General features: G+C 46.3%; 3 protein-coding genes across 3 annotated transcripts; 2 read left to right on the top strand and 1 right to left on the bottom strand.

Moving 5' to 3' along the window:
* Nucleotides 1-12,919: 12,919 nt before the first annotated feature.
* Nucleotides 12,920-18,255, bottom strand: JKAMP (JNK1/MAPK8 associated membrane protein). Its single transcript, XM_058828995.1, has 7 exons — nt 18,144-18,255; nt 17,905-17,996; nt 17,159-17,313; nt 15,939-16,145; nt 15,101-15,282; nt 14,356-14,432; nt 12,920-14,040 (listed from the first exon to the last, which is right to left on the bottom strand). The coding sequence occupies exons 1-7, from the start codon at nt 18,154-18,156 to the stop codon at nt 13,822-13,824; spliced, it is 945 nt and encodes a 314-aa protein (XP_058684978.1). The 5' UTR covers nt 18,157-18,255; the 3' UTR covers nt 12,920-13,821.
* A 154-nt stretch (nt 18,256-18,409) lies between these two features.
* L3HYPDH (trans-L-3-hydroxyproline dehydratase) lies at nt 18,410-21,586 on the top strand. The gene is made up of 5 exons (XM_058847387.1): nt 18,410-18,992; nt 19,213-19,382; nt 19,668-19,790; nt 20,642-20,783; nt 21,110-21,586. The coding sequence occupies exons 1-5, from the start codon at nt 18,449-18,451 to the stop codon at nt 21,229-21,231; spliced, it is 1,101 nt and encodes a 366-aa protein (XP_058703370.1). The 5' UTR covers nt 18,410-18,448; the 3' UTR covers nt 21,232-21,586.
* Nucleotides 21,587-22,944: 1,358 nt separating this feature from the next.
* On the top strand, nt 22,945-25,687 carry GPR135 (G protein-coupled receptor 135). The gene has a single exon (XM_058850392.1). It carries the CDS (start codon nt 23,118-23,120, stop codon nt 24,399-24,401), a length of 1,284 nt encoding a protein of 427 aa, XP_058706375.1. The 5' UTR covers nt 22,945-23,117; the 3' UTR covers nt 24,402-25,687.
* The last annotated feature ends 225 nt before the right edge of the window (nt 25,688-25,912 follow it).

Consider the following 25,912-nt stretch of genomic DNA (forward strand, 5'->3'; position numbering starts at 1 on the left):
TAATAACCAATCCAAACCTCCACTGGCACAACTTGAGGCCATTTCCTCTTGTCCTGCTCCTGGTTCCTGGGAGCAGAGCCTGATCCCTGCCTGGCTGCTCCAGAGTGTGGGAAGTTTCCCTTTGAGCCTCCTCTTCTCCAGGCTGGAGCTGGAGCTCATCACAAGCTGGAAGTTCCTCTTTATCTCCATTGGCTATGACAGGAGGCTAAAACTTCAGCTCACATTTGGATATCCACATGAAATAAAGTTTGAGCTCTACTTCTTTTTTTTCCCCTCAGGAATGACTTGACTTGTAGGATGACCAAAGCATCATATTCTGCTCCCACCCTTCTCTTTGCTCTGTGTTCACAAAACAAATTGTTCAGGGAACTGGTAGAGATGAAAGTCAGGGTTTCCTTTTCTTGGGAGAAGCAAGGGAGCTGCAGTTCTTTATCCAGCTGACCATGAGGCCACATAAGTGTTAGTGGTGGCACAGGAGGAGGGATGGGAATGTGGCAGGGTGATCAGGGAGAGCAGGACTGGCTTTTTTTGAACACTACTGAGTTAGATCAGCTTTAAATTCATCAAGAAACAGCAACCAGGCCTTCTCTTTTTTTATTATTTTTCTTTTTTTCCCCCCACAGCTGTGTTTGATGTTTGTTGTTTACTCTTTTATAGCCAGTTCCCTGCCTCACCTCTCTCTGCCCACAGCATGAGACGGCCAGAAGGCTGTTTGTACTTTTTACTCCCATCCTGCACTCCCTAAGTGGGTTTTTTTTGCAGAGGTGGAAGTTCTCTGGTGTGTCTCTTATCTCTGAAGCTGAAGAGATGCTGTAGTACAACAGACCTACACAGAGGAGCTTCACCCCCAGTGCCTCCACACTCTTCCCTTTCACACAGCTTTGGCTCCTCTGGGAGATAAATACTGAATTTCAAGGCAGGTGATCCCACTCCTTCTCCTTGGCTGCCAGAGCTCATTGTGCAGAAGATGTTTTGGGGAGGAAAGGAGTAATTGGTATCAGTTCACTCTATGTCTAGTGAGTTTCTTAGATAAACAGCATCAAAAAGAGCATTTGTTCTGTGAGACCACAGCAGGCTGCTCCTTGTTGATAAATGCAGATGACTCAGGGAAAATGTGGTAAGATTAAACTCCTGGAATAAGTCTGTGATTTCTGGGATGTTGGAATCACAGCTATCCTTCACCAGCTGACAGCATCAATAGGAGAGAACTGAAGATTATAAATCAATCCCTTAATGCATTATCTTATATATCTAAATAGCTTTTTATACCTAAGAGGCTTTTGCATGTTCTGCATTTATTTTCTAGCCCTTGTTATGGCTGCACATGAGTCTGGTGCTGCTCAGACACATCAGCTGCAGCTTGTTGTGCTTATGGAACTGAATTTTTGTGTGAGAGGCAAAAAAAAACCTTTGGAAAGAGAGAATGCTGCACCATGGCATGCGTGGAAAATTGCACTGGAGAGATTATTGAGGGGAATAGAAATACTCTCAAAACATGGTGAGCAGTGCTTGGCCCTCACCCCTGCAGCTCACTGCTGATGTTCCTAAGCAACTCTCTGCTGCAGCAGCAAGAGGTTTTTAAGATCTTTTTTTCTGGAACAGCAGAGCCTGCCTGCTGCTGCCTGCCTTCTACAGCCCTGGTGAGCTCGCTGAGGAAAAACTGGAGTTCTTACAATTAATGTTAAAGAACTGCTGCAGACAAAAATCACAGAATCATTACTTTGGAAAAGCCCTCTAAAATCATCAGGTCCAACCATTAGTTCAGCATTGTTAAGCCCATCATTAAAACAGCCCTAAATTTTACATCTTTTAAATCACATATTTTAAATCCCTCCAGGGATGGTGGCTGCAGCATTTCCCTGGGCAGCCTGTGCCTGGTCACCCTTCCAGTGACAACATTTTTCCTAATATCCAGTCTAAGCCTGGCACAGCTCTTGAGGTTGTTCCCTCAGCAAAAATCACAGTTTTCAGATTAAAAAAAAAAAAAAGGGATAAAAGAAGAATTCTAGTAACTGTGCTAGAGATCCATCTTCTTCTTCAGGAGTTGCTCCAGCAGAGACTTGGGAGATATTTGTTTTCTCCCTGCCAGATTTCACGTCACTGTCACCTTCTGCTAGAGCTGTTCAAAAATAAATCACAATACCCCTTCTTTGGGGAAGCCTCTTCCTGCTCTCGTTGTTCTTCTTGCAAGCAGCCCTTCCATTTTCAGTGAAACTGGTGGGAAACAGCTGCATCAGAAAAAACATGAATTTCTAGAAGCTGAGATACAAATAACTGGAATCTGTTTCATTGGAACACAAAGTCCTAGATGGTCTTATTCCAGCTACTGGTTATGACATGCTTTATTGTGTGTATATTCATTTTGTTCGTGTGTGGATCAGCAAGGATTCATTCCAACAAACACAAAATAGTGGAAGCACAGAATGGTTTGGGTTGGAAAGGACCTTCAAGCCCATTTTGTTCCTCTGCCATGGGCAAGGAAACCTGGAATGAGATCATCTTAAAAGTCCCTTCCAACCCAAACCATTCTGTGCTTCTGTGAGGTGATAAAAAGGTAAAGGCTTTGACACCTGCTCCCAGTTCTGCTGTGCCAAAAATGAAATTTCCTTAGAAATCATTCCAGATGTTGAATTTTGCCTTCTCATATTCAGCTAAATGTTTCCACAGTGGCAGAGGCAGAAAAGGGACTCCCTTGGCCTTGGGTGCACATGTGCAGTTTTGCCTTCTGTGTGTGTGTGGTTTATATAAATGTATGCACTCACAGACACAGAATGTGAATTTTTTTCTGTATCAGAACCTTTCAGAAAGTCACATCTGCTTCTGACAGACTGTGAGACAAACAAACACACACTTGGAATTCACTCCCTCCAGGCAAACTGCTTAAAATGAAGGTACCTGCATTTCCCAGCAAGCTGTGAGATAAGGTTTTACTGTTTTTTATGTTCTGTCCTACTTTCTGTTGTGTATATTTGATATAATTTCTGAATGACAACATAAAGACAGATTACCAGATGAAAAATTATTTAGATTTTTTACTAAAACTGGTATAATCAGGTTCCTACAGTGGAATAAAATCACATGAAATTTGGCCAGGTTCTAATTTGCATGATATACTAGTTAATCATAGTTGCTTTACCTTACAGAATTTTGTCATTTGGTGCATAACTGTGGTTTTTGCAGAAAATTATTTTCTTCTAGTCTTTTTGTTTTGTTTTGTTTTGTTTTGTTTTGGAAGTCTTCAGATGTTTTCATTTAAAGTGTTAAATGCTGCACAGTACATTGCTCAGTTAATTGCATTCTTTTTAATATGGAAGAAAGAAATTAAAAGAAAATCCTTGATGCTCATCTTCCAAGAAAATCTTCCAAGAAAAAGGTTGAATTTGAAAAGCTGAATATAAAATTTTTGGATTTACAGCTTTTGATAAGTCAGAATTCAATGTTAAATTATACACAAAATTCTTTGGGTTCATTCAGTGCAAAGGTCAAAATTCAATTTCATAATTGGTCAAAGTGAGGGGCATTTATAGAGAAATGCAGTCCCTACCTTTTCAGAAAAAAAATGAGCTTTTTTGATGTCTGACCTTATTAACTGTTAATTACTTGGTTACAAGGTCATTTTCAAAAACACCAGGTCTGTACAAACTGTTTTACCAGAATCATGGAAGAGTTTGCTACTCTTTTGGTCAATTTGTCAGGACATTTTTATAAGGAATGTTAAAAAGAGTCAGGGAGAGGCTGATTTGGATCCCAGTCCCTCCCCTGCCTCTGGTGGAGCTGCTTGGAGGACCAGCTGAAAAGGAGAAATTAAAATCAACAGATATTTAGTAGATGCAAACTCTGATGTGAAATAGGAAATTGAGAAAAGAAGACTGTTCAGACATTATGAAAGACTTTGTACACCTCCAGAATTTTAACCTGAATTAATCCTGAGGGTCCCTCAAGTAGTAGACTTCACAGGTTAACATTTTAAAGTTTATTTTCATTACCAAGATGCATTGGTTATTTTTTTTTAACTCTTTCTGTGATCAAATGCTTTTAAATACAGAAAATACTGCCTTAACCACTGCTCCTTCAGTATTTTTTCTTTGCAGGCTGTTGAAATTTTAACTGTGAAATCTCAGAGGGGTTAGAAAATAGTAGATACTCATGCAGATATTATGAAAACTTTAAAAAAAAACCCACCAGTAGCAGTAAAGGGATTCATTATCTGCTGTTTGGAAATTTCATTTGTTTTGACATATTCTGTTTTATTTTTATAGGCTATATTTAATTCCCATAGCAAAACTGAAAAAACAAAACCAACAAAACCAAGCAACTGGAAAAAATGGAATTTAAAGAGACAGACATTTTGGCATCCTCAAAAAAGAGAATCTGTGGCACAAGGGTTTCTCCTTCTGTCACCTGAACTGCAAGGCATCACAAAAGGTGTGAACAAACAAAATAATCCAAATATTCTGTGGACTTATCCATGTTATATTCATGGAGCTCAATGTGCATATCCTCAATTTAACACTGTAATAATAATAATTTTATAATTATTATTATATATATGTTGTTTCTCTCCTGATGTGCCTTTTGAAGGGTTGTAGTACAAAAGTAAAGCTGAGACTCTTCCTGATGAACCAAACCCCACTTTTGAATCCCCTTCCCTGTACAATCTGAGCTAGGAATCCCTACAGAGAAGAAAATACGAGTTCCTGGAAACTTGTGTTAAACCATTGCTCAGAACTCTACTATTTTTCTTGGTGACAGAACTATTTCATTAATGTCCTCATGAAATGAATGTTGCCATTAATTAACAATGAAATTACTGTAAAAAATGAGCTGCAGCCAGCATCCAGCCATGGCCCTTGATCTTGTAGGCAGTTATAAATGTCTTATCTTTCCTCATCTTTAACTTCAGTAGAAATATCTTTGCTGGGGAAGTTGACCAAGATGTTTTGAGGGCCCAGGGAGTTATGATCCAGAGAGTTGCAGACCAGGAATTTCACAGCCTGAGTGGAACAGAAGCATTGTCTTCCTCTTTCTTTTTTTCATTCATTTGTACTTTTTCTTTTTTTTTTCTTTGTGCTGCATTTTTACAGCTGCTCAGTTGAGTTGAACTGAAGAAAATATCTTGTCAAGGTATTTTTTCCTTTATATTTTTTGCCACATGCTCCCCAAGCCTGTTCAAGATGGATTTCTGGTTCTGTATTTTTTGCTATAAGACTGCTAGGGTGCTGGGGTTTCTTATTTTTCTTTTTTTCCTTTTGGTTTATCCTCTTCTCCTCTGTATCAGATTTTTTCCCTCAAACACTTCTTTAGGCAGGCTCATGCTTCTTGCACAACTCCTTTTTTGTACAAGAAATTAAAAAAGGAAGCAGTTATCCCTTGTTCTGAGTGAATCTTGTAAAACACAAAAATGCACAATGCTCACCCAAGAGAGAAATAGAAATTTGTGCTCAAACTTTTATTCTGTAGACCAGAAGGTTGGACTTACCCACCTGAAAGCACCTGTTTTCTCCCTGTGTATTTTTCTGTGGAAAATATTGCCTCTCCCCACAAGCCTGCCTTGACTTGTAATTTAAGACCTTGTAGTAGAAATCCTACAACTTCTGGATGTCCTTGCTTTCTTTGCCAGTTTTATTCTCATCAGACATGTCAGTGGGAATTAATGAATAAAGATGGAATGGAACAGAGCTCAAAAGCATGTAGACATGCCTTATATCCATATAAGAGATCTGAAAATTAGAATGCATTCTTTTTTTTCTTAATTTTAATTTTTTTAAATTATTTTTTTCTTAACAATCTCTTAAATATGTCTGCATTGGTTTTGTTTATTAGGATTCAGCTTGATTCTCAGTAACTACTTTTACAATCAAAAATTGCCCAGGAAAAGAAGGATTTCAATAAGGAACATGTAAAGGTAAGAGAGATATATTTATCCTGGCTCAGGTTCTTACAACTGAGGACATGGGCTGATGTTGAAAGATTCAAGAGGCATTGAGAGGTCTGATGAGCTTAAGGAGACTATTTCTGTGCTGGGATGCAATGGAAGAGAGGGTGATGAGGTTAGGATGTTGATTTGGGAGGGACTAAATGTGCAGTAAGAGCATGGGGCAGACAGATGGACGTGGGAGGATTGTGGGGAGATTTGTCAGCAAGGATGAGGTTCCTGGTCTGGAAAGCTGAGTGTGGAGTTTTCAGAGTTGTCCTGGCTGACTTGCTCCAAGCATTTTTTTGTGTTAATATTGACTTTCACTCTATGGGGGGGGAATCTGAGTCTCTTGGGGGCTCTGCACACGGGGGCTCCCCTAGCTGTGCCCAAAACCTCTCCTCCAGAAGAGTGCATGTCAAACAAGAGGCTGGGCCATTGAAAACTCTGCCATGCTGGGATTAGGCAGCACGAGCTGGGAGCTGCATTCTCCCCATCCCATGGCCACTCCACCTGCTCTTCTACAGCATTCACAGCCGTGACCCCAATCACCCACATTCCTATTTCTTGTGTCTCTTTCATTTTCCTGCTCTTGCCTCCATTAGCCCAGACCCACAACTCCTGCCTTCCCCCACTGATATCACATTCCTACCACCCCATCCTTCATTGTCAAGACTTCCCCATTTTAGGCACGGGTGGAAGTTTTCTCTGAATTATTGCAGTAAATCTACTGGAGTGAGTGATGGTGGTCAGGACATCCCCCAAGGCTACTGGCTGTCACTGCTCCTTAGAACAAGGAGCAGCTTCTTTCCCAAAGAAAGTAGGGCACTGAAATGCTGAGTATGAACTGTGCAGCTCTCAAAGATTCCAAGAGCTCCTTTGGTCTGCAGCAGATGCTCTGTCCCCAGGGAAATTGTCTGACTCTTGGTCAACAGTCTGATCTGAGACAGGATAAACCAGGTGCCAGGAGTGCAGGAAAGATCCTCTGTGCACGCCTGACTTTAGAAAAGTGGATTTACAGCTGGCCTTGAGGATTGTTCTCATTCTGCTGGTGGAGGGGTTGGGCTCCCACATCACAAAGGACAACCGTGGTCCTCCTCAAGCCTCCCTAAAAACCAGGGCTGAGGCTGTCACTGCTGAGAAAACCATTGTGCTGGATTCATTCTCATGCTCTTTCTGGCAGCTGAGCTAAGCAGAATGTACAAAAAGGATGCCAAATAATACCTTGATACTTTCCTACTCCATCTTTTCCTTCATATGATCCATCCTAAAAGATCTTCCTCCCTCACCTAACAGAATGCTGATGAGAATGCTATCAGAGGATTGCCCTTTCTTTTGTGTCCTAACAGAATGAGGTATAAAAAGTGATTGTAACTGTTTATTTTCACTCAGTGACACACTGGTAAAACTCTCTACTTTTTAAACTTGTTCTGCTTTTCTTTTTTTCCTCCTGTTTTGATGAAACAACTGAAGTTGCTTCCTTTTCTCCTCCATTTTTCTTTCAGGGCTTTCAGTATTTCTTGCACTTGCCCTCCATTATTTTCATTTGCAAAATGCCTCAGTCTGCATGCTGTGTTATGGAGGTGATGTGTGTGAGAGGAATAAATTCCTTTGTCGGAACTATGCCAGATCAAGCTCATTCTTCTCATGACAGTGATGCAAAATATCAAAGTAGTTCACAGAAATGAGACTCAGCTCACCTTTCTCTGCCTTCCTCACGTATCTGTTACTGCCAAGGGAGTCATTTCCTCTGTTCTCCATGTTTTACTTTTTTTTTCATTTTTTATACCAATTTTTCTGCTACAGCCCTTTATAAGAAAAAGAAATGTAAAGCTCGTGAGAATATCCAAACATCTATACTTTGAGTTTATCTGATGTTTCTGGTCTTTGATCACAGGAGTGGATACGACAGGTTTACCCAACTTTAGAGTCTCAGAGGGAACAAAAAACAGGGAGTGCAGCACTTGACATTGAAGTCCTGTACAGAAGTGAGTTCAGAATCCTGTGTTGCTTCACATCCTGGGCCCAGTTTCATTCCTTTGTTTGGCTTTATTTCCTGGGTATCATCTTGTTTCTCTGTTCTCCAAGTCTCCCAACCTGCATAGATTGTTCCTGCCCTCCCTTTCTGTGCTTTTACCTACTGCAGCAAAACAAGAGGGACGTATTTTTCCACTGAAAAGTCATTTAACTTGTGACTTGTGCTTCTTTGGCCTTAACCAAGATGAATTCCACTATGCTGAGAGATGCACATACATCAAATTAGACTTTTTTTTGGCCAGAGCTACTCGTGATTATATTTAAGTGCTCATCAGGAATAGGTGAGTGAAGTTCAAATCAGCTTCAGTTCCCAAAATAGCCACGCTGGGTGAGGCTCAGGGCTGGTCCTCCCAGGATCCTGTCTTCTGCAGTGATCAATAGTCCTCCTTGGAGGAGTAATGCAAGAACAGTCAAATATAGAATGACCCTTCTTCTGTATAATCTCCATGACAAATGGAGTGTCAGGAACTTCTCTGGGTGAGGATGATATCTGCATTTTAATAGCTTTTGATGGAATTTTATGCTATGCTGGATCTTCAGTGCAATATTCTCCTATCACTGATTGACTCTTTTAGCTCACACAGACATTTATCCTCCCTAATAACTTATATCATTTATTTAATAAGGACAAGAATTCTCGTGTTTTAAACCTGCTGTCTCAGAAGTTTATTGGCATCCTGCAGTTCTTGTGTTATGAGAAACAGTAACTCATCTCCTGAATTGCTCCAGCAAAGGGGTGTGCTATTTTTACACACCTTTATGTCCCTTCAACTGCCTCTTTTTCAGGCTGAGCAAAAACAGCTGGAAAAATCACCCTAGATAATTGTTATCCATGCTTTACTGATTGAATAGAAGAATAATTCCTGTTAGTTTGCAGGAGGTCTGGCCTCATACTGGAATTAATCTTTTTTTTCCTGAAGGACTCAGGTGATAGGATAGAGCAAATGCTTATCATATCTGCAGATGACAAACATGATAAGAGTGGGAGCACCCTCTGCAGGGAAGAACTAGAATTAAGAATTATTTTAACAAGGCAGAAAATTAATTTAAGGGAAAAAAGGTTCGTAATAATTTTTAAACATCCATTATTTTGCATTTAGGTAGGAACAGTTATTCATGCAAATCCATCATGAGGGAGATATTTAAGCAGTGAAAAACAGGATTAAAGTTGAAAAGTTGAACATAAGTCAACACAGATTTGCAGCAGTGAAAAAGTCAAACAGTCAGACCAGTGTGTGTGAAAAGGTGGCCTGGAAAAGTTTAAGGTGTGAGTTCTCACCTGTAGCTGTGGTATAGGACAGACCTGGAGTTTAGAGGAGGATGCAGATTATTTTGAGATTGAAGAGGAATTCAGTAGAGATGATGAAAAAGAGACTGAAGAAATGTGCAACTTTTCCATTTAAAACATGTAAATCTAAGAGAAGGCATGGAAGGAACTACCAAATAAATAAAAATTCCTAGCAAGACAGTAAGCTTTTCTCCTTGTCCACTTCTTCAGACAAATCACTGGGAACAGAAGAGATTTAACATAAGAAGAAGGCCCTTAGAAAGCACTGCCAGCACACAGAGGAAGCCCCTGGAATCAAACTGGAATCAGCTGTCTGAGTTTTGCAGACAGAGTATTTCTGCCACCAGGGTTTTTAAGGACAAATCAAACATCTGTCTGGGGTACTTAGGTCTAATTGATTCTGCTGTACAGCAGAGATGGACTAAGATGACCTTTTGAGATTACTTTCAGTATTCTTTCCTCTACTGTAAAAAGGAGAAGAATTAAACCCCATCAGGCTAACCTTGGAAGAAAACCCAGAGAGAATTAAAAGAGAAATACATAAAATTAAAAATAAATAGATAAATTAAATGAGCCTGTTTAAATCAATCATTCACTGACAGACCCTGCTTTTAGTCATAACAGCCTAAATCTAATGTGCAGTCATTAAAGGGTCTAAAAACCCTTTTTCTGCTTTGCAGAGAAGAGAGGTGAAATTTGGAAGGAAACAAAGAGGAGTATCCAAGGGCAGGGCACCTGCCTGGGGCATAATCAATATTGTGTGTCTGGTGCACTGTAGGATTGTAGGAAAAGGCTTCCCTGGCACATGAAGGGGGCTGGGATGCAGGTGAGGTGAGAAACAGGCTTGTGAAATTTGGAATTTATGCTTTGAAATGATTCTGTACATCTTTCAGGCCCTTGGCTATCAGCTCTACCTGATCCTGTCTGTCTGGAACCGAAGGCTTCCCCCAGGATGAAATTTAGCTGGGTCCTGGTAGAGCTGACCCAACATTATGGAGTCAACACAATTTTGTAGGAGCAAAGGAGGAAGAGTTTCCCTGCTTGTGCTGCTCTGGCTCTTCTCACCCATTTTATTTGGTGCCAAAGACAAGAGTGGCTTGTGTTGATTTGGGAAACTCCTAAAATTTGTTTGATGGAGTGAAATGGATGATGTTGTTGAAAGAAAAACTGTCTTTTTAATGTCAGAGGAATACATTAACCTTTGTATTTCCATAAGGTAAAACTCATTTTATTCTTCCTGATCTCTCTAGAAACAGTGAAACTCTTTGGAAAATATTTAGAAAACTGTGCTAATACTCAGTTGTAATTATTTTTTTCACAGAGCAATAATGAAAGAAGATATTTTTGCAGTGAACTCAAGCCAGCAATATGCAAAAGCCTGAATGATCTGACAGTGCTTCATGGTAACATGTTAATAACTACTTCAAAACCAAAAAATAATTTACTTTTTTTTCTTTTTAAGGTGACATTTTAAAGAATATCTTTCAGTCCTTATATTTTACTTTTTTTGGCACAGCAATCTACCCTATTTTATCTCTTAATTCTGTTGTAAATCTTCTGATGGGATGGTCAGAGGAGATCTTTATTCAAAAGATGAACTTAAATTTTCTGGTGTACTGGTTTGCCTAAATCTATTTCATTTACCATGTAAAAAACAAAGTTCCATATTGCAAATAAGGCACTACCTTCTTTGAAATCATATGAGGCAAATTATTAAATCTGTGTTTTCCAACAATGTGTAAAAACAATTTTTCCTTATTCCTTTTGTTGGTCTGATACTCAAGCTTTTCTTAAGTCTGTACCTCATAATGTTCTTGCTGTTCTCATTCAGCTCATCAGCCTTGTAATATTTTTCTGGTTGGGTGTGGCTTTAATTTTTAACAGAAATTCAAATAAATGATGAAGTAAGTTTTTTCACCAGTTTTCCTGTAAGAAAACCAAACTTTGGGTTTTTTTTATACAAAGATTGGGTACTTGAAAAAGTTCCTGCAGAGCTGTAGGTCTGGTAGTCAAGCTGTGGGAAAACAAGATAAGCAAAACAAGTTTCTTAACATTTTGTGGGTTTTTCATATTAAGAAAAAAAATAAATAAATTTTACTCTGTATCACTACACAGATTTCTGGAAAATGAGTGGGAAATACTGAACACAGTGCCAGCTCTAAGAACAGAAGTTCAGCAATTAGAGGAAAAGATCAGTGTTTTTTATAGCAGGCTACAATACAAGCTGGAAGGACTGGATACTCTGTCAAAAAATCCAGAATGTGTGATCACTGTAAGATATACCGAACTTCTTTATTTTTCCACACTTCCTTCTTTCCTTCTAAATCCCACAGTATATTAATTCTTAGCTGGTTTCATCAGGCACTGTAGTGATAGAAAAGGAGGAATGGCTTCAAACTGAAAAAGAGGTTTAGATTGGATTAAGTTTAGGAAGGAATTCTCCCCTGTGAGGGTGGTCAGGCCCTGGCTCAGGGTGCCCAGAGCAGCTGTGGCTGCTCCATCCCTGGGAGTGGTCCAGGACAGGCTGGACAGGGTTTGGAACAACCTGGGATAGTGGAAGCTGTCCCTACTCATGGCAGGGGCTTGAAACTGGATGGATTTTTAGTCCCTTTCAATCCAAACTCTTCTGTGATTCTCTGAATCTCTGAAACACGAGCAGTGTGTCCAATCCTTCAGCTGCACACTGAGACCATTTATTAGAAGAACCAGAAATGCTTTAAGGCATTCCTTAACTTCCTTAATCATCCTTAACTTCCACTTCCTGAAGAGCTGTGGGAATAGCAGTGAGGGGGCTGTAAAACAGTCTGATCTTCCCAGAACTGTGTGTTTGCTTTTCCACAAAGGATAAATAAAACTATCAGACCCCAGCTCCTGCAGCTTGTGGCTGGGTGGTTATTGCTTCAGGACTATGTGGTTAATTAATGTTTGTGCTCTTTAGAATTTTCATGTGAACAATTTGTACTGCTGCTTCTGTGGCTGCCATTATGTATATAAATATATATATATATATATATATTATTCTTTTAATGCTACTGAGAGAAGATGATAAAAGACTTTATGAATTTGTATTTCACATTCCAGGTTTTGCTGAAGGCTAAAGCACTGGAGTCCAGCTGAAAGGTCAGTGGTTGGGGTGCCAGGCAAGGTCCATGGGGTGCACTCCCTTCCTATAAGCTTTGCTTTTAACAGAATCCCTCAATCTGCTTTCAAAATCAACACAGTGTTTTTCCAGACCTAACAAAATATGTACTCTTCACCTGGGGCTTGTTACTTTCCTTTTAAAAACAAGATCTAACACAACATTTAAACCCAATACACAGTCCACACAGAAATATACATGAAAGAGTAAAGTCCTTAGATGTGGTATTTAACACCAATTTTAATCCCATACTTTTAGAACTCTCCTCTAGATCACTGTGTCTGCAAATTACACATTGTACACAGCAATACAGACAGTATTTGATTTAAGATCAATTACTACCTCAATCCCTAAATAAAACCTCGCTTCTGCATGCAAGAGTGAGTTTGTCTGCACACAATTTTTAGGTGCAGTGAGCCTGCCAAGTGGCATTTCACATTAAAATAAAAAAAACACATAAAGCTATGAGGAAGGGCATATCAGACAAAACAAAAACAACCCTTCTATGGAGGAGAGTGACAGCTCAAGGCAGCCTGGCTGAGGTGACACCTTTCAAAGCCTCTGAGCTGCTGGCAGACTCTGTCCTTAGCAGTGGTGGCAGGTGCTAGAATGAAAAAAGCATTGTTGTCACAAACATATAGATATCTGCACTGTTACAGCCAAAGATCCACACAGTGGAAGGAGTTTAATTTGAGAGGATCTTCTTACTCTTGGCTCTGTTTTTGGCCCTTCAGCACTGCTCTGCCTCTTCCTCTAGAACCTCTACAGCATCAACTTGTGCTGACCAATATTAACCCAACTACCACAAAAAGAAAATCTTTGATCTATTTAATGCTCTCCAGGAAGGTCTCCATATATGAGGCACACAGAGCATAAACTCTACCTTATGGAGAATTTTACAGGGTATTTCTTCTCCTTTTACAGTGCATTTCTTCTCCAGCAGTCAGACTCAAATATCATGAAGAATCATGCATGTTTTATCTTTTGCTGGAAGGAAGAAAATAGTCTGTATCCACTGGTGGGGGATAGAAGCTAGAGTATGTGATGAAAAAATCAAGTTCTCTGGTATATTCAAGCTCTATTTTTTTATTTTTTTTTTTATTAAAGTCTATTGAAAACCAGGCTCTATTGTTTTATTCAAATATCATGTTAGGAAATGCACAATACACAAGCAAACCATTGTACTAGGACGTGTCACAAGCTTTTTATACAGATTCACAGTGATAAACAGATAAAAAGACATTGCTTTTGATCTATACCAGATACTTAGGAAGAATACAAAGTGCAGCTTTTTAACATTATACAGTCTCACCCAGAGGTGTTTCACCAGAAGTCTGGCACATAAACAACTTCTTTTTTAGAAACAGAAGTTTCCAAAGCGTGACAAGCACTAAAACTGCTTCATCCAGATCACTGGGACAGAGTTGTTGGCACAGGCTCCTTTTAATGTCCATTCCCACCTTCGGAGAGGATGCGTGAGGGCTCTGTGTACTTTGCTGTCATCAAGTAGAAGAGGGCAGGGGCAGGTACCAAGGCAAGCAAAGGCAGGTCCTGCTCAAGCTTATCCAGTTTGGAAATGGAGATGATTCCATAGGCATGAAGTAACCAGTGGCTGAAGAGGACAACGAGCCTTTTCTTCCTCACGAGCAAATCCTTGAAAAACTTGCAAAATAAACAAAATATCCTCTTAGCATTCAGCCTGTTACCCAGCTCCTGAAATTTAAGAGGTGTGACAGCTAGAGCACAAAAACCACGTGAAGCCTCCTGGGTTTGAGCCCTTCCAGCACACACACAGCTTCTCAGTGCACCATCAGAGGGAATTCTCATGTGAGACTCCTCCAGCCAAGAGGGGAAGGGATAAAGGAAGAGGCTTAAATGTAAAATACACCACTGAGAAAAGGCAAGAGACAAAGTGGTCTCTGCTCACTCAAGTCTTTTTTTACTCTGAGTTTTAACACAGGAAACATGTTTACCCACCTCCACTTCAGAAGCAGACATGTACACAGCCAGTGTAACCAAAGAGAGCACCAGGATGATGTATGGGAAGGCATAATCTAAAGGCAAACATGCAACACATTAGCAGATGAAAAATGGCATGGTTTATCCTTCAGCAGAGAGTTTTTCCACAGGTGTGAAGCAAACTGAGCTGCTCTAGCTGCCTCTTAGCACGGCACCACACATGCACAGCAGTGAGGGTCAGCCAAGCACAGCCCTTCAGCTGTTCCCTCTGAGGTTTTCTGCTGTTTCTCAGTGGAGTTACTCAACACTTACACCACAAATTGAAAAAGGCACATAATGAGAGAAGTAGGCTGAGTGGAGATTTTGTGGCACTTCTCCAAATGTGACAAGAATGCTGGAAGCTAAACCAAAAATAGTCAATCTCCCCAAATTTACACTGAAATCCATCTCCAAAATCAGACAAACTCTGCCTTAGCAAAAAATGGCACTAGCTCACTCAGAAGTACTTTCCTCTCACACCCCCTCTATTCCTTCTTTGGGAAAGGGACAATCTCTAGCAGCACTGCCTGAGGCAAAGCAGTGTTGGGCAGGAGCCTGGTGAGGACAGAGCTCCTAATGAGCAACCTTTTCAGGTGAAACCCCTCCAAATAACCCTAAACAATATCCTTATTCCCAAAGCAAAAAGTGTCCCTCCCTACTCTCCCTGAAGTCCTCAGTGTGCATTTATAGGTGTGTTCAGGAGTGTTTTTAGGAGAGAACTCACAGAGGAGGCCTCCTCCCACGGCCTGCAGCACGGTGAGGATGGGGAAGAAGTAGAGTGCTGCATAAATGCTTTTAAATCGGTCAGACCTTCCCAAGCCACAGGCAATCTTCTTAACCAGGAGAGGTCGAAGCAGCATCATCAACACGAGACAGAAGGCATAATAGATAAACACAATGGTGTACCTGGAAGAAAAAAAACATCCTTAAAATATGCACTTTTCTCATGTTGATTTGAGTCACAACCAAGGAACTTAGGGTTAGTCAGTGAGCTCTAAAGACTTTATAGGCAAAAGGTGTAAATGATGGGCTCACTTTTCCCTAGGGGAAACAGTCAAGACATTTCTTTTTCAAGAAAAGGAAAACAAAAAGAAAATTTTTAAGCTACTTAGTGACAGGACGAGAGGACATTCTCAAACTGCACATGGGGAGGTTCAGGTTGGACATCAGCAGGAATTTATTCACAGGAAGGGTGATCAGACACTGGAATGGGCTGTCCAGGGAGGTGACAGAGTCACCATCCCTAGAGTTGCTTAAGGAAAGATTGGAATTGGCACTCAGTGCCATGGTGGTGTTGGGCCATAGGTTGGATTCAATGATCCCAGAGATCTTTTCCAACTAAATTGATTGTGCGACAGGCTGGGCTATGCCACTTTCTTTGATTACTCAGAAAGTCATTAAGTGTCGCTAAATCTACGAAAAACAGCTCAATGCACCAAGGATTATAGGAATTGACTTCATTGATCCCAGCTCCACCTGAACACTTCTGGCAGCTTTGAGGAGAGGCAGGGACAGAAAGCCAGCTGTACAAAGGGCAGGGAGCACAAACCCTTGACACTCACAGTGGGTAGACGGCCTCGTGGGTGCAGTGCACTGTGGTGATGTAGTCGGGGCTGGGGTTGTAGAGCATGGTGTACCAGTCCGAGAGCTTCTTCACGCGGCAGGAGCGGATGTGCAGGGAGCCCACGGGGTCGCTGAGCAGCAGCGTCACCACGGCCGCCACGCTGCACTCCAGCAACGCCGTCAGGTGCTGCAGCACCGCGCTGGAGCTGCGGGACAACACACACCGGCACTGCCCCGCTGCCAGCTCCTGCCAAAGCCCAACACCCGCTGGAAATGGGGGGCCTGGGCTGGGCAGAGCCTTCTGCAGAGTTAAAAGCCACTTTGACAATCTCAGATGATTTAGGGTGCAAAAGAGAAGAGCAGTGAGGGTAACGCGCCACATGTCTCAGAAGGGGTGACATTGCTGCATGTGATATAAGCAGAACTTCCAAAGTTGCAAGTTCTTGTTGAAGATGGTAAATATTCATATATTAAACATTCCCAGTCCCCTATCTTTTCAGTCCTCATAGAATCACACAATGACTTGGGTTAGAAGGGAGTTTAAAGACTATGCAGCTCTAACCCCCTGCCATGGACAGGCACAGTTCAGTATACTCCGGAACCATCATTAAAAAACTCCAGTCTGACAGCTAATGGCCACATGCAGCTATGGATTTAAACTTTTTTACAGAACTTCTCTGCTGTTAAGGCCACAGTAGCTCTGCTATCAAGACCTAAACCCAGAATACATATTCCTAAAGAGAAAACTCAAACCCATCCTCTCAGTGCACTTGTGCAGCCCTGCTGACACTGAGTCACGAGAGTGGGGATGATGCAGCCTGCTGCTTCTGTCTGCTGGGAAACCAAATCCAGCCCAAACTGCCAGATGGACTGTGCACCGCCACATTAAAGAGGTATGGACCATGCCCTGAGGGCAGTGACTGGAAAGGGTGTCCTGCAGGACACTTACATTTGTAAATAAACCCTCCTACAGCTGCTCTAAACTTCTGTGAACCGTATCAGCTCAATCAACAACAAGGGTGGATGGGGCTCTGGGCAACCTGGTCTACTGGAAAGTGTCCCTGCCCATGAGAGAGAATTGGAACTGGATGATCTTTAATGTTCCCCACAACCCAAACCAGTCTAGGAACTGCTGGACAGTTCAGTATCTCAGACTGATCACTCATGGATAAAAGACTTCCAGTTTTAAACAACTCATCTAGAGAAAGGGTATACAAACCTCTTTTTTCCAGAATACCACTCAATAAAGAACCAGTGTAAAACCAGGGGCAACATGGCCATGAAGCCGAGGTACAGCCAGTCATAGCGGTCTGGAGACCCCACACATTCCCGGCAGATTTTGTTGTCATCAGTTCTTTGGCCTCTAGGACACACCTACAGAAAGCAGAGGTTGTATTTAGAATCCCAAAAGCAAATCACTGCAGCTAATGGAAAAACAGCTTGAAGCAGTACAGGGCAAGACATAGACCAGATTTCAAAAAGACAAAACCCCAGTAATTTCTCAACTGAGACTTGCTCTCTCTCTGGTTCTTCATTTTAATATAAACAAGGGTGAGGCATGATTAAAAGCCTTCATGCAAGCCTCCATTTTCCTCTCCTGCTGTCACACCACTCCTTTTCATCTCAGCTCCCTCACCAGGCTGCTCACAACCACTGTTCCCCAGTTTCTTGCCCCCCTTTCATCCCACCCTTCCTGAATCTCGCTCTCCCTTAGCACTCCAATAAAATCGGAGAGCACAGCGATTTATTTCAGCACAGTTCTCCAACACCATCCCGTTCTGTTCCAGCTTTTCCACTCAGCTCGGGTTCAGCACCGAGCCTCCAGCACGTTCTTCGTGAAGCGTGTCCCGGTGCAGCTCCTGTTGGTGTCCCGTTTGCTGCTGTCGCCCCCGCAGCCCCGGTCACCCCGAGCCGCAGGGCTGGGACCCGCCGAGCCCCCCGCACCGGCCCGAGCCTCGCACTCACCCCGCAGTCCCCGTACGTCTCCACGGAGCCGTTCACCGACAGCACGGTCCTGCCGCAGTACAGCCCGAGGCAGGCGGGCTGGATGTCCACAGCTGTGGGGAGAGCGCGGGCCGCGTTACCGGAAGAGGCACCGAACGCCAGCCCCGGCCCGCTCCAGCCGCTGACAACACCTCAGCCCCATCCACACCCCCACCGTCATTCCCAGCCCCGTCCCGGTGCCCCATCCCCGCCGGTCCTACCGGCGCGGAACATCGCGGTAACCCAGCAACGCCTCCCCGGCACTTCCGGCACGGCGCTTCCGCTTCCGCCGCGGGCCGGCGCCCCGGGAATGTGGGCGCGGGAACACGCAAGGGGCGGGGCCTCCGGGGGTGCGGTCTGGGGGCGTGGTTACGGTGTGGGCGTGGCCATGAGGCGGGACTGCATTATGTGGGCGTGACGTGAGCGTGACGTCATGCAGAGAGGGCAGAGCGGGGCGTGGTCTCCTGTTCGTGGGCGTGGCCTCTCGGGGTGTGGCCTGTGTCGCCGCCCCGGCGGAGCGGGTGCGATGGCGGCGCAGGGCGGCGGTGACGGGGACAGTGGCGGAACGGGACAGCCGCTGCCGCCGCACTCTCCCTCGGGCGCGATGCTGCAGACGGTGGAGATGCACACGGGCGGGGAGCCGCTGCGCATCATCCCGCGGCTGGAGGCGGCGGAACAGGCGGCGGCGGCGGGGCTGTCGCTGCTGTCGCTGCGGCGGGAGGTGGCGGCCAGGCAGGACCACGTGCGGCGGGCGCTGATGCACGAGCCGCGCGGCCACGCCGGCATGTACGGGGCCGTGGTGGTGCGCGGCGGGGCGGCGGCGGAAGGCGCGCACCTGGCGGCCCTGTTCCTGCACTGCGCCGGCTACAGCGCCATGTGCGGCCACGCCGTCATGGCCCTCGGCCGCTTCGCCCTCGACTACGGGCTGGTCCCGGAGCCCACCCGGCCCGAGACCGCCGTCCGCCTGCGCTGCCCCTGCGGGCCCGTCACCGCCTTCGTGCCCTGGGACGGCCGCCGCAGCGGCAACCCCGTGCGCTTCCACAGCGTGCCCGCCTTCGCTGCCGCCACCGGTGGGGACCGCCGGGTTTTGTGGGGTGGTTGGTGGTGGCCTGGCTGAGGGGCATCAGGCAGTTATCTCCCTAGTTCTGCAGAGGTCACCAGGGTGATGAGCTCTATAAGGTGCCATAGGAGTACTCAAGTTACCACCCCCATCCACTGGGTTCCTTCACTCTGCGAGCCCATGGCTTCGCACAGTTTTAGCTCCTCACCTTCCTCCCTTTTTCTGCTCAGACTTGGCCATTGATGTCCCTGGCCATGGGAAGGTGGTGGTTGACATTGGCTATGGTGGCACTTTCTACGCCTTCCTCAGTGCCGAGCAGCTGGGCCTTGATGTGTGCTCTTCAAAGACCAGAGACCTTGTCAGTGCAGCAAGTGCAGTGACAGAAGCCGTGAAGAAACAGGTATGGATGAGCACTGTGGTATCCCAGCATGTTCCCTTTGGGGTGACTGCACCAGACTGAGATGCTCAGCATGGTGGGAGAGTCCCATCCTCCTGGCCCCATGTTGAATTTCAGTCTGTAACAAGGATGTGAGAAGGAGCCTTCCTGCTTCTCTCTGTTACCTGCAAAGCAGAGGTGGAAATGCAGTAATGTGGCCTTGTCCCCTTCCTTGGTCTCTCACAGAAGCTGCACTGCACACATTGCTGCTGTTGTGTGCATTTGTGACCCTCTCTGTGCTGTTCCCAGTTCAAACTTCATCACCCTGAGAGCGAAGACCTGGCTTTCCTCTATGGCACCATACTGACAGATGGGAAAGATGCCTTTAGCGAGGAGCCCACCACCAACATCTGTGTGTTTGCAGATGAACAGGTACAGAAACGAGCTCTTCTCAGGCACAAGAGGCACCACAATTGTCCCTTAGATCCTCTGCAAAGAAGAGAGACTGTTCTGATTCTTAGTTTGGGCAGTGATTGCTTGTGCTGCTGTCATGTCCCTGGAGAGCCGAGTGCCGATTCTGGTTTTGCTACTAATAGCAGAAATCCTTCTTCACACCTTAGATGGTGACATTTCAAAAAGTTTCATATCCAGAACCTGTTGATTGGAATCCAGGATTCAGGGGCTGTGACAGGAACCCAGCATAGTGCATGTCCCTGAAGTCCTAATCCAGGGAACATCTGCTAGGGATGAACAACAGGAGAGAAATAGGGTGTTAAAATTCTGTTCTTGTTTGCAGAGCATAAGGTATGACCTAAATGGCAGGGGAAGTTCTGGTTGGACTTCCCAGCAGTGAGGAGTATGCAGCACTGGGACAGATCACCTGAGAAGCTGTGTTTTTGGAGATTTTAAAAACCATGCTGGCCAGGAATCCCCTCAGCATAAGGAGAACCAATCTTGCCTTGAGGTGTGAGAATGGGGCAGGTGGCCTTAGCCCCTCTCAGTCCTTTTAAGATGCTGGGAAGATTCCAAGTGTTCCTAAATAGCCTCAGTGCAAAGTAGATGATCCATCCCTAACTGTGCCAAAGCCAATCACAGTCCAAAAGTACCCCAAACTTGCTGCTTTTTTCCTTCTCAGCTCTGATATACCTGAATTCTCTACAAAACCCTGGGTTGGAGTGGCTTCGCCCAAGTGCAGTGTAAAGGTGGCAGAGAGAACTGAAGGGAGCAATCTCATTTTGTATTAAACACCAAAATCTGGAGCTGGTTCATCTCTTCTGCTGTAGGTTGACCGAAGTCCGACAGGTTCGGGGGTGACAGCTCGCATTGCCTTGCAGTACCATAAGGGACTCATCCAGCTGGACCAGAGCAGAACCTTCCGGAGCAGCACCACGGGCTCCTTGTTCACTGGGAAGGCAGTGAAGGCAAGTGGCTTGTGCTGGGCTTTTCCCTGTCTCAAGGGCTGCTGGAAATGTGCTCAGTGGGGAAGCAGAAAAGCCTTTCTGTGCCTGGGGAAGGGTGTAGGGAAGGAGGGAGGTGCCTGTAGGTCTTGCCCTCCCACCAACCTGGCACTTGGAAGATTTTAGGGCCTTGTTTTATGTGGCTGCTACACGCTTTGGGATGTAGCAGGGCAAGACAGAGTGCTTGGGAAGGGGTGTCTGCATAAATGCCAGGTAGCACAGGAATTCTGTGGGGTTGGGAGAGTGGAGAACCTTCTGTTGCCTCTACCCTCATCCCAATCCCTCTGCAGGAAGCCAAGTTTGGGAACTACAACGCTGTCATTGTGGAAGTCTCTGGAGAAGCCTTTTATACTGGTACAGCCACCTTCACTGTCGAAGAGGAGGACCCACTGAAACACGGCTTCTTCTTCAAGTGACCCGAGCCATGGGTGGTGGCAAAGTCTCACTGATGGTGCTGCACTTCTCCTGCCCATAAACTTCTGTTTGCTTCCCCACACTCTGGAACAGGAACAGCCTTGGGTGGTGTGACAGCATTTGTCACATTTCAGGATAACAGGCTTGTTGCCCTGTTGTGATTAGCATATTGGGTGCACTATGATTAGCATATACAAGCTGCTCTGAGAAGCTGTAGTCGTTTTCTTCTTTTTCTTCCCAATAATTCACAGAAAACGGAGCTGATCTTGGGAGAGCTGCCTTCAAATTTATGTGCCTTCTCTATGTCTACAAATTATGAATTTCAAAATTAGATTTCTATTAAATGCCAACTGAAAACTCTGCCGTTTTCCTTGTTTTCACTCTCAGAGCTCATTTGCAGGATTCTGCTGAGTATGTCATGACTGGGTTTGAATTGCTAGCTCTTCTTGTCTCCTGCTCAGCCAGCTGTGCTGCTCTGTCTCATGCCCCAGCTTCCCTGCTCAGCCTGTCCAGACAACCCTTTCCTCACTCATTTCACCCCACCAGGACTCTCCTGCACCCAGGGGCTGGATGCAGCTATTTGATCAGAATTTCCTATGTTCCTGCTGAGTGTCCATGCTGTGCTGCTTCCCTAAGCCTTCCTCTCTCGCTTATCTTGGACCACTGGCTGCAAATACCCTGTGGTTAACTTTCAACAGGAGCAGCTGTGTTTGAAGGTCTGAGCCATTAAGACCTTTGACTGCTAATTATTTACTGATTTTGTCCCAGTCCAGGGGCAGCTTGTGCACCAGAGTGCAGTCAGTGCTTGTTTTGTCAGAGTCCCTCCAGGGAAAAAACAAGCATTTGCAGTGGCAGGAGCAGAGCTTCAGACCTCTGGTGGTCTGTCACTTCCACTGTGTCTCTGGACAAAATGGTGCTTGTTAAATGCAGACACCCATGGGAGGAACTGGCACTTGTTAAAATGAGACATGAAAATGAGAATGATCATCTCACAGAAGCTCATGCAGCAGAAGGGAGAAAGTCATACTGGTGAACTTAGATAAGGTTGGCACAGAAAAGCCTGGGAGGAATTTCTGTCAGCTTGAAAATAACTTTGTAGCAGGAGGAAACAAAAATCCCCATTTATTCAACTGCTGTGCTGACAATAGAGGGTTTTTAGGATGGTATGTGGGGCTCTTGCTCCCAGCTTTCCTGTAACCCCCTTGTAAGTCCCATACAACCTCTAGTCCAAGAGAACAAGAAGTGACACACACATCCTCTGAGCTTGCAGGAGCACACTCTTACCTGTGTTTTCATCTTCTGGGCATCTCTCTTCTGACCAGCCCCCCAGCCCAGCTCTTGGGAAGGAGCTCGGACAGAAAGTCACAAAGCCCAGCACAGGACGTTTGGAGGCTCTTCAGGCATTAATTGGGATGCATCCTGCATTACCTATTCTCCACCCCCATCCCTAAGAAAAATTTCAGCTAGGGGCAGGCAGCTAGAGCACGGATGACTGTGGGGGGAAAGGGTCTTGCTGCCCATGGCAGATCCCTGGCCTGATCCCTCAATCCTACAAGTGATGATCCCTCAAACCCCAGCCCGGTGAGGCGGGGTGGTGATCCCGGCCTCCACCTGAGTGTCTGGGGGTAGCCGGTCCTTCGTGATGGGGAGAGGAGCTGCCAGGGGAGCACATCTGTGGGGACCCATCGCCGACTCCGGGATGGGGCTGACGCCGGTGTGGAGTGCGATACCGCGGCCCCACCGCTCGTCTGTAAGGGCTCCGCTCCGCCGCCCCCGGGTCCAGCCGGGCCGGGCCGGGCCGGTTCCCCGGGCAACGGCGGCCGAGCGACGTCAGCGGCCGGGGGGGCCGGGAGCGGCGGGGCCTCTGCAGCCGCGGCGGGGCCGGGCCATGAGGCTGCGCATGGAGCCGGCGGCGGCCGTGCCGGGCAACCTCTCCCGCGGCGGCGGCGGCAACGAGAGCGGCGGGGCGGCGGCGGCGGCGGCGGCGGCGGGGGGGTGGTCGGCGGCGGCGCTGGCCTCGCAAGCCGCCGCGCTGCTGCTCATCTTCGCCCTCTCGGCGCTGGGCAACGGGGCGGTGGTGCTGGTGATCGCCCGGCACCGGCAGCTCCGCACGGTCACCAACGCCTTCGTGCTGTCGCTGTCGCTGTCGGAGCTGCTGGGCGCCCTGCTCTGCCTGCCGCTGGCTTTCCTCAGCCTGCTCAGCCGCCCGCCCGGCGCTTGGCTCTTCGGGCAGCGCCTGTGCCTGGCCAGCGCCGCCCTCCACGCCGGGCTGGGCATCGCGGCCACGCTCACCATGGCCCTGCTCTCCTTCGACCGCTACTGTGCCATCGTCCGCCAGCCGCGGCACAAGATGGGCCGGCGCCGCGCCGCGCAGCTGCTGGCCGCGGTGTGGCTGGCGGCGCTGGCGCTGGCCGGGCCCTGGTACGGGCTGGCGGGCGAGGGGCGGCGCGAAGCCAACCCCGGCGCCTACCGCTGCGTCTACGTGCTGCCCTGGGGCTCCTCGCGGCTCGGGCCGCCCTACGGCGCTGCCCTCATCGTGCTCTGCTACCTCCTGCCCTTCGCCGTCATGTGCTTCTGCCACTTCAACATCTGCCGGGCGGTGCGGCTCGCCGAGAGCCGCGTGCGGCCCCTCACCACCTACGGGCACCTGCTGCGCGCCTACGGGGAGATGCGCACGGCCACCACCGTCCTCATCATGATCGTCTCCATCATCTGCTGCTGGGGGCCCTACTGCATCCTGGGGCTGGCCGCGGCTGCCGGGCGCCTGCCCTTCTCGCCCACCATGGACGCCGTGGCCAGCGGGATGGCCTGGGCCAACGGCGCCATCAACCCCCTCATCTACGCCGCCCGCAACCCCAACATCTCGGTGCTGCTGCGGCGCAGCCGGGAGGGCGGCTACAGGACTAGGAACAACATGGTGGCTTACCTGTCGGTGCCCGGCCGGCAGCCGGAGCCCCGGAGCCGGGCCGAGCGTGTCCGGGAGCGCTACATCAATCGGCACAGCGGCCCCCCGGGCAGCGGCCTGTCCTCCTCCAGCCCGGCCAGCGGCGGAGAGGTGGCCATGTGGGCCTGCAAGACTCCCGCGGTGCTCTTCTGTCGGGATGGACAGCCGGACACTCTGTCTGAGGCCACCCTGAAGGCCAAAGCGGGCGCCATCGACACCAGCCTCTGAGGGGATGGGGGCCGCGATGGAGGCATCTGGCCCCGGGGCTGTCTCCCTGAAGAAAGTCCTGGCGCTTGGAGCCCTGTGCAGCCGGATTACCGGAAAACTGTGATGGGACTGTGTTTCTTCTCCACTGTGCGAGCTCTGGTTTGGAGAGCCGATCTACAAGCAGCAAGAGCTCCGCAGGGAAGGGAAATTCTTCCTTCTCAGCAGGCCTGATGCATCGGTGACAGCCACCAAGCCCAGCCAGCCTAAGAGCTCAGCTGCAGGAACAGGGCAGCATTTGCTCCAGACCTGCAGAAAGTGCCACTGTGAAGCTCAGAGGCTGACACACCAAAGCTGACTGAATGACTGTGTGAGCTGTTTGTTAAGTGCCAAAAAAGCAATTGAAAGCTGAGCACTGGCAGCTGGAAGCCGCTCTGAAATCACCACACTGTGAAAACCGCATCGTGACAGGAAAATGTTGCTTTTACCCGTTCTATGTGGAAGTGCCAACAGTCATAAAGTCACAGACTGTAGGACAGGCTGGAAAAGTGATCTATTTGTTATTTTATTTAAACTTTGAAGCATAACAAAAAAAGTAATTGTAAAAGGGAAAATGTATGGTACTGGATGGGAAGGAAAGGAGGGTAATACCTCAGGTGTTGGAATCTCAGCAGCCTTTTCTCTTTTTTTGCAGGTACAGTCAACTTAAAATACTATGAATATGAGAAACATGAGTTCCTCAGACAGACTGAAAAGGGTGTGGGCGTAAACTGTGGTGTGCACAAGATGTATGTTTTCTTTTTGAGCTCATCCAAAGTGTCTCACATCTCCAAGGGTTTTACCATAATTAGAGGAGCTGTGTGAGAGAAGTGTGTGAAAGGAGAGGTAAACCAGTACCACATACTCCATGTGTGCTCTGCAGCATGTGAAAATGTGTATATGCACAGAGCAGATATTGTTGTATTGATGGCAGCAATCCATTGGAATACAATATTTAAAAACCAGCTGTTTGCTGTTGAAAATAACACCATGAAAGTGCGATTGCACAGCATAAATTTGAATGAATTTATCAGTGTTCTGATAATATCAATCTTCTTGTTCAAAGGCCCAAAGCCTTAAATTAGTATTTTGAATCAGAAATTAAGATTTGGCCTTCATTTGTCTTTGCCAGAGTTAAGTGTGAGACAGTATTTTTCCTTGTACAGGCTTTAAAAATACAGTGTTTTGGTTTTACCTTATTTTTCAGCTGTTTGTGATGCAAGTAAACACAGTATCATTACTTTGTGAAACAAGAAATAAATTGTCTTTTATGCAGGAAAAGAAAGTGTCTCAGCCTGGCATCATCCTCAGGCCAGCATTGGGAAGGAAACTCGTGTAAAAAATTGCCAGATGAATGATAGAGAGACCTAATTGTTTGTGAAATTTTAATGGAGCTGTAATGCTGTAAGCATTACCGTAACTTTCTTCTCTGATGTTCCTGAAACCCATGAGGAAAAGATCTGACCCTTGACTACACAGCGCTGCTAATTTGCCCT

The sequence above is a fragment of the Poecile atricapillus genome, chromosome 1, assembly GCF_030490865.1.
Source record: "Poecile atricapillus isolate bPoeAtr1 chromosome 1, bPoeAtr1.hap1, whole genome shotgun sequence".
NCBI lineage: Eukaryota > Metazoa > Chordata > Aves > Passeriformes > Paridae > Poecile > Poecile atricapillus.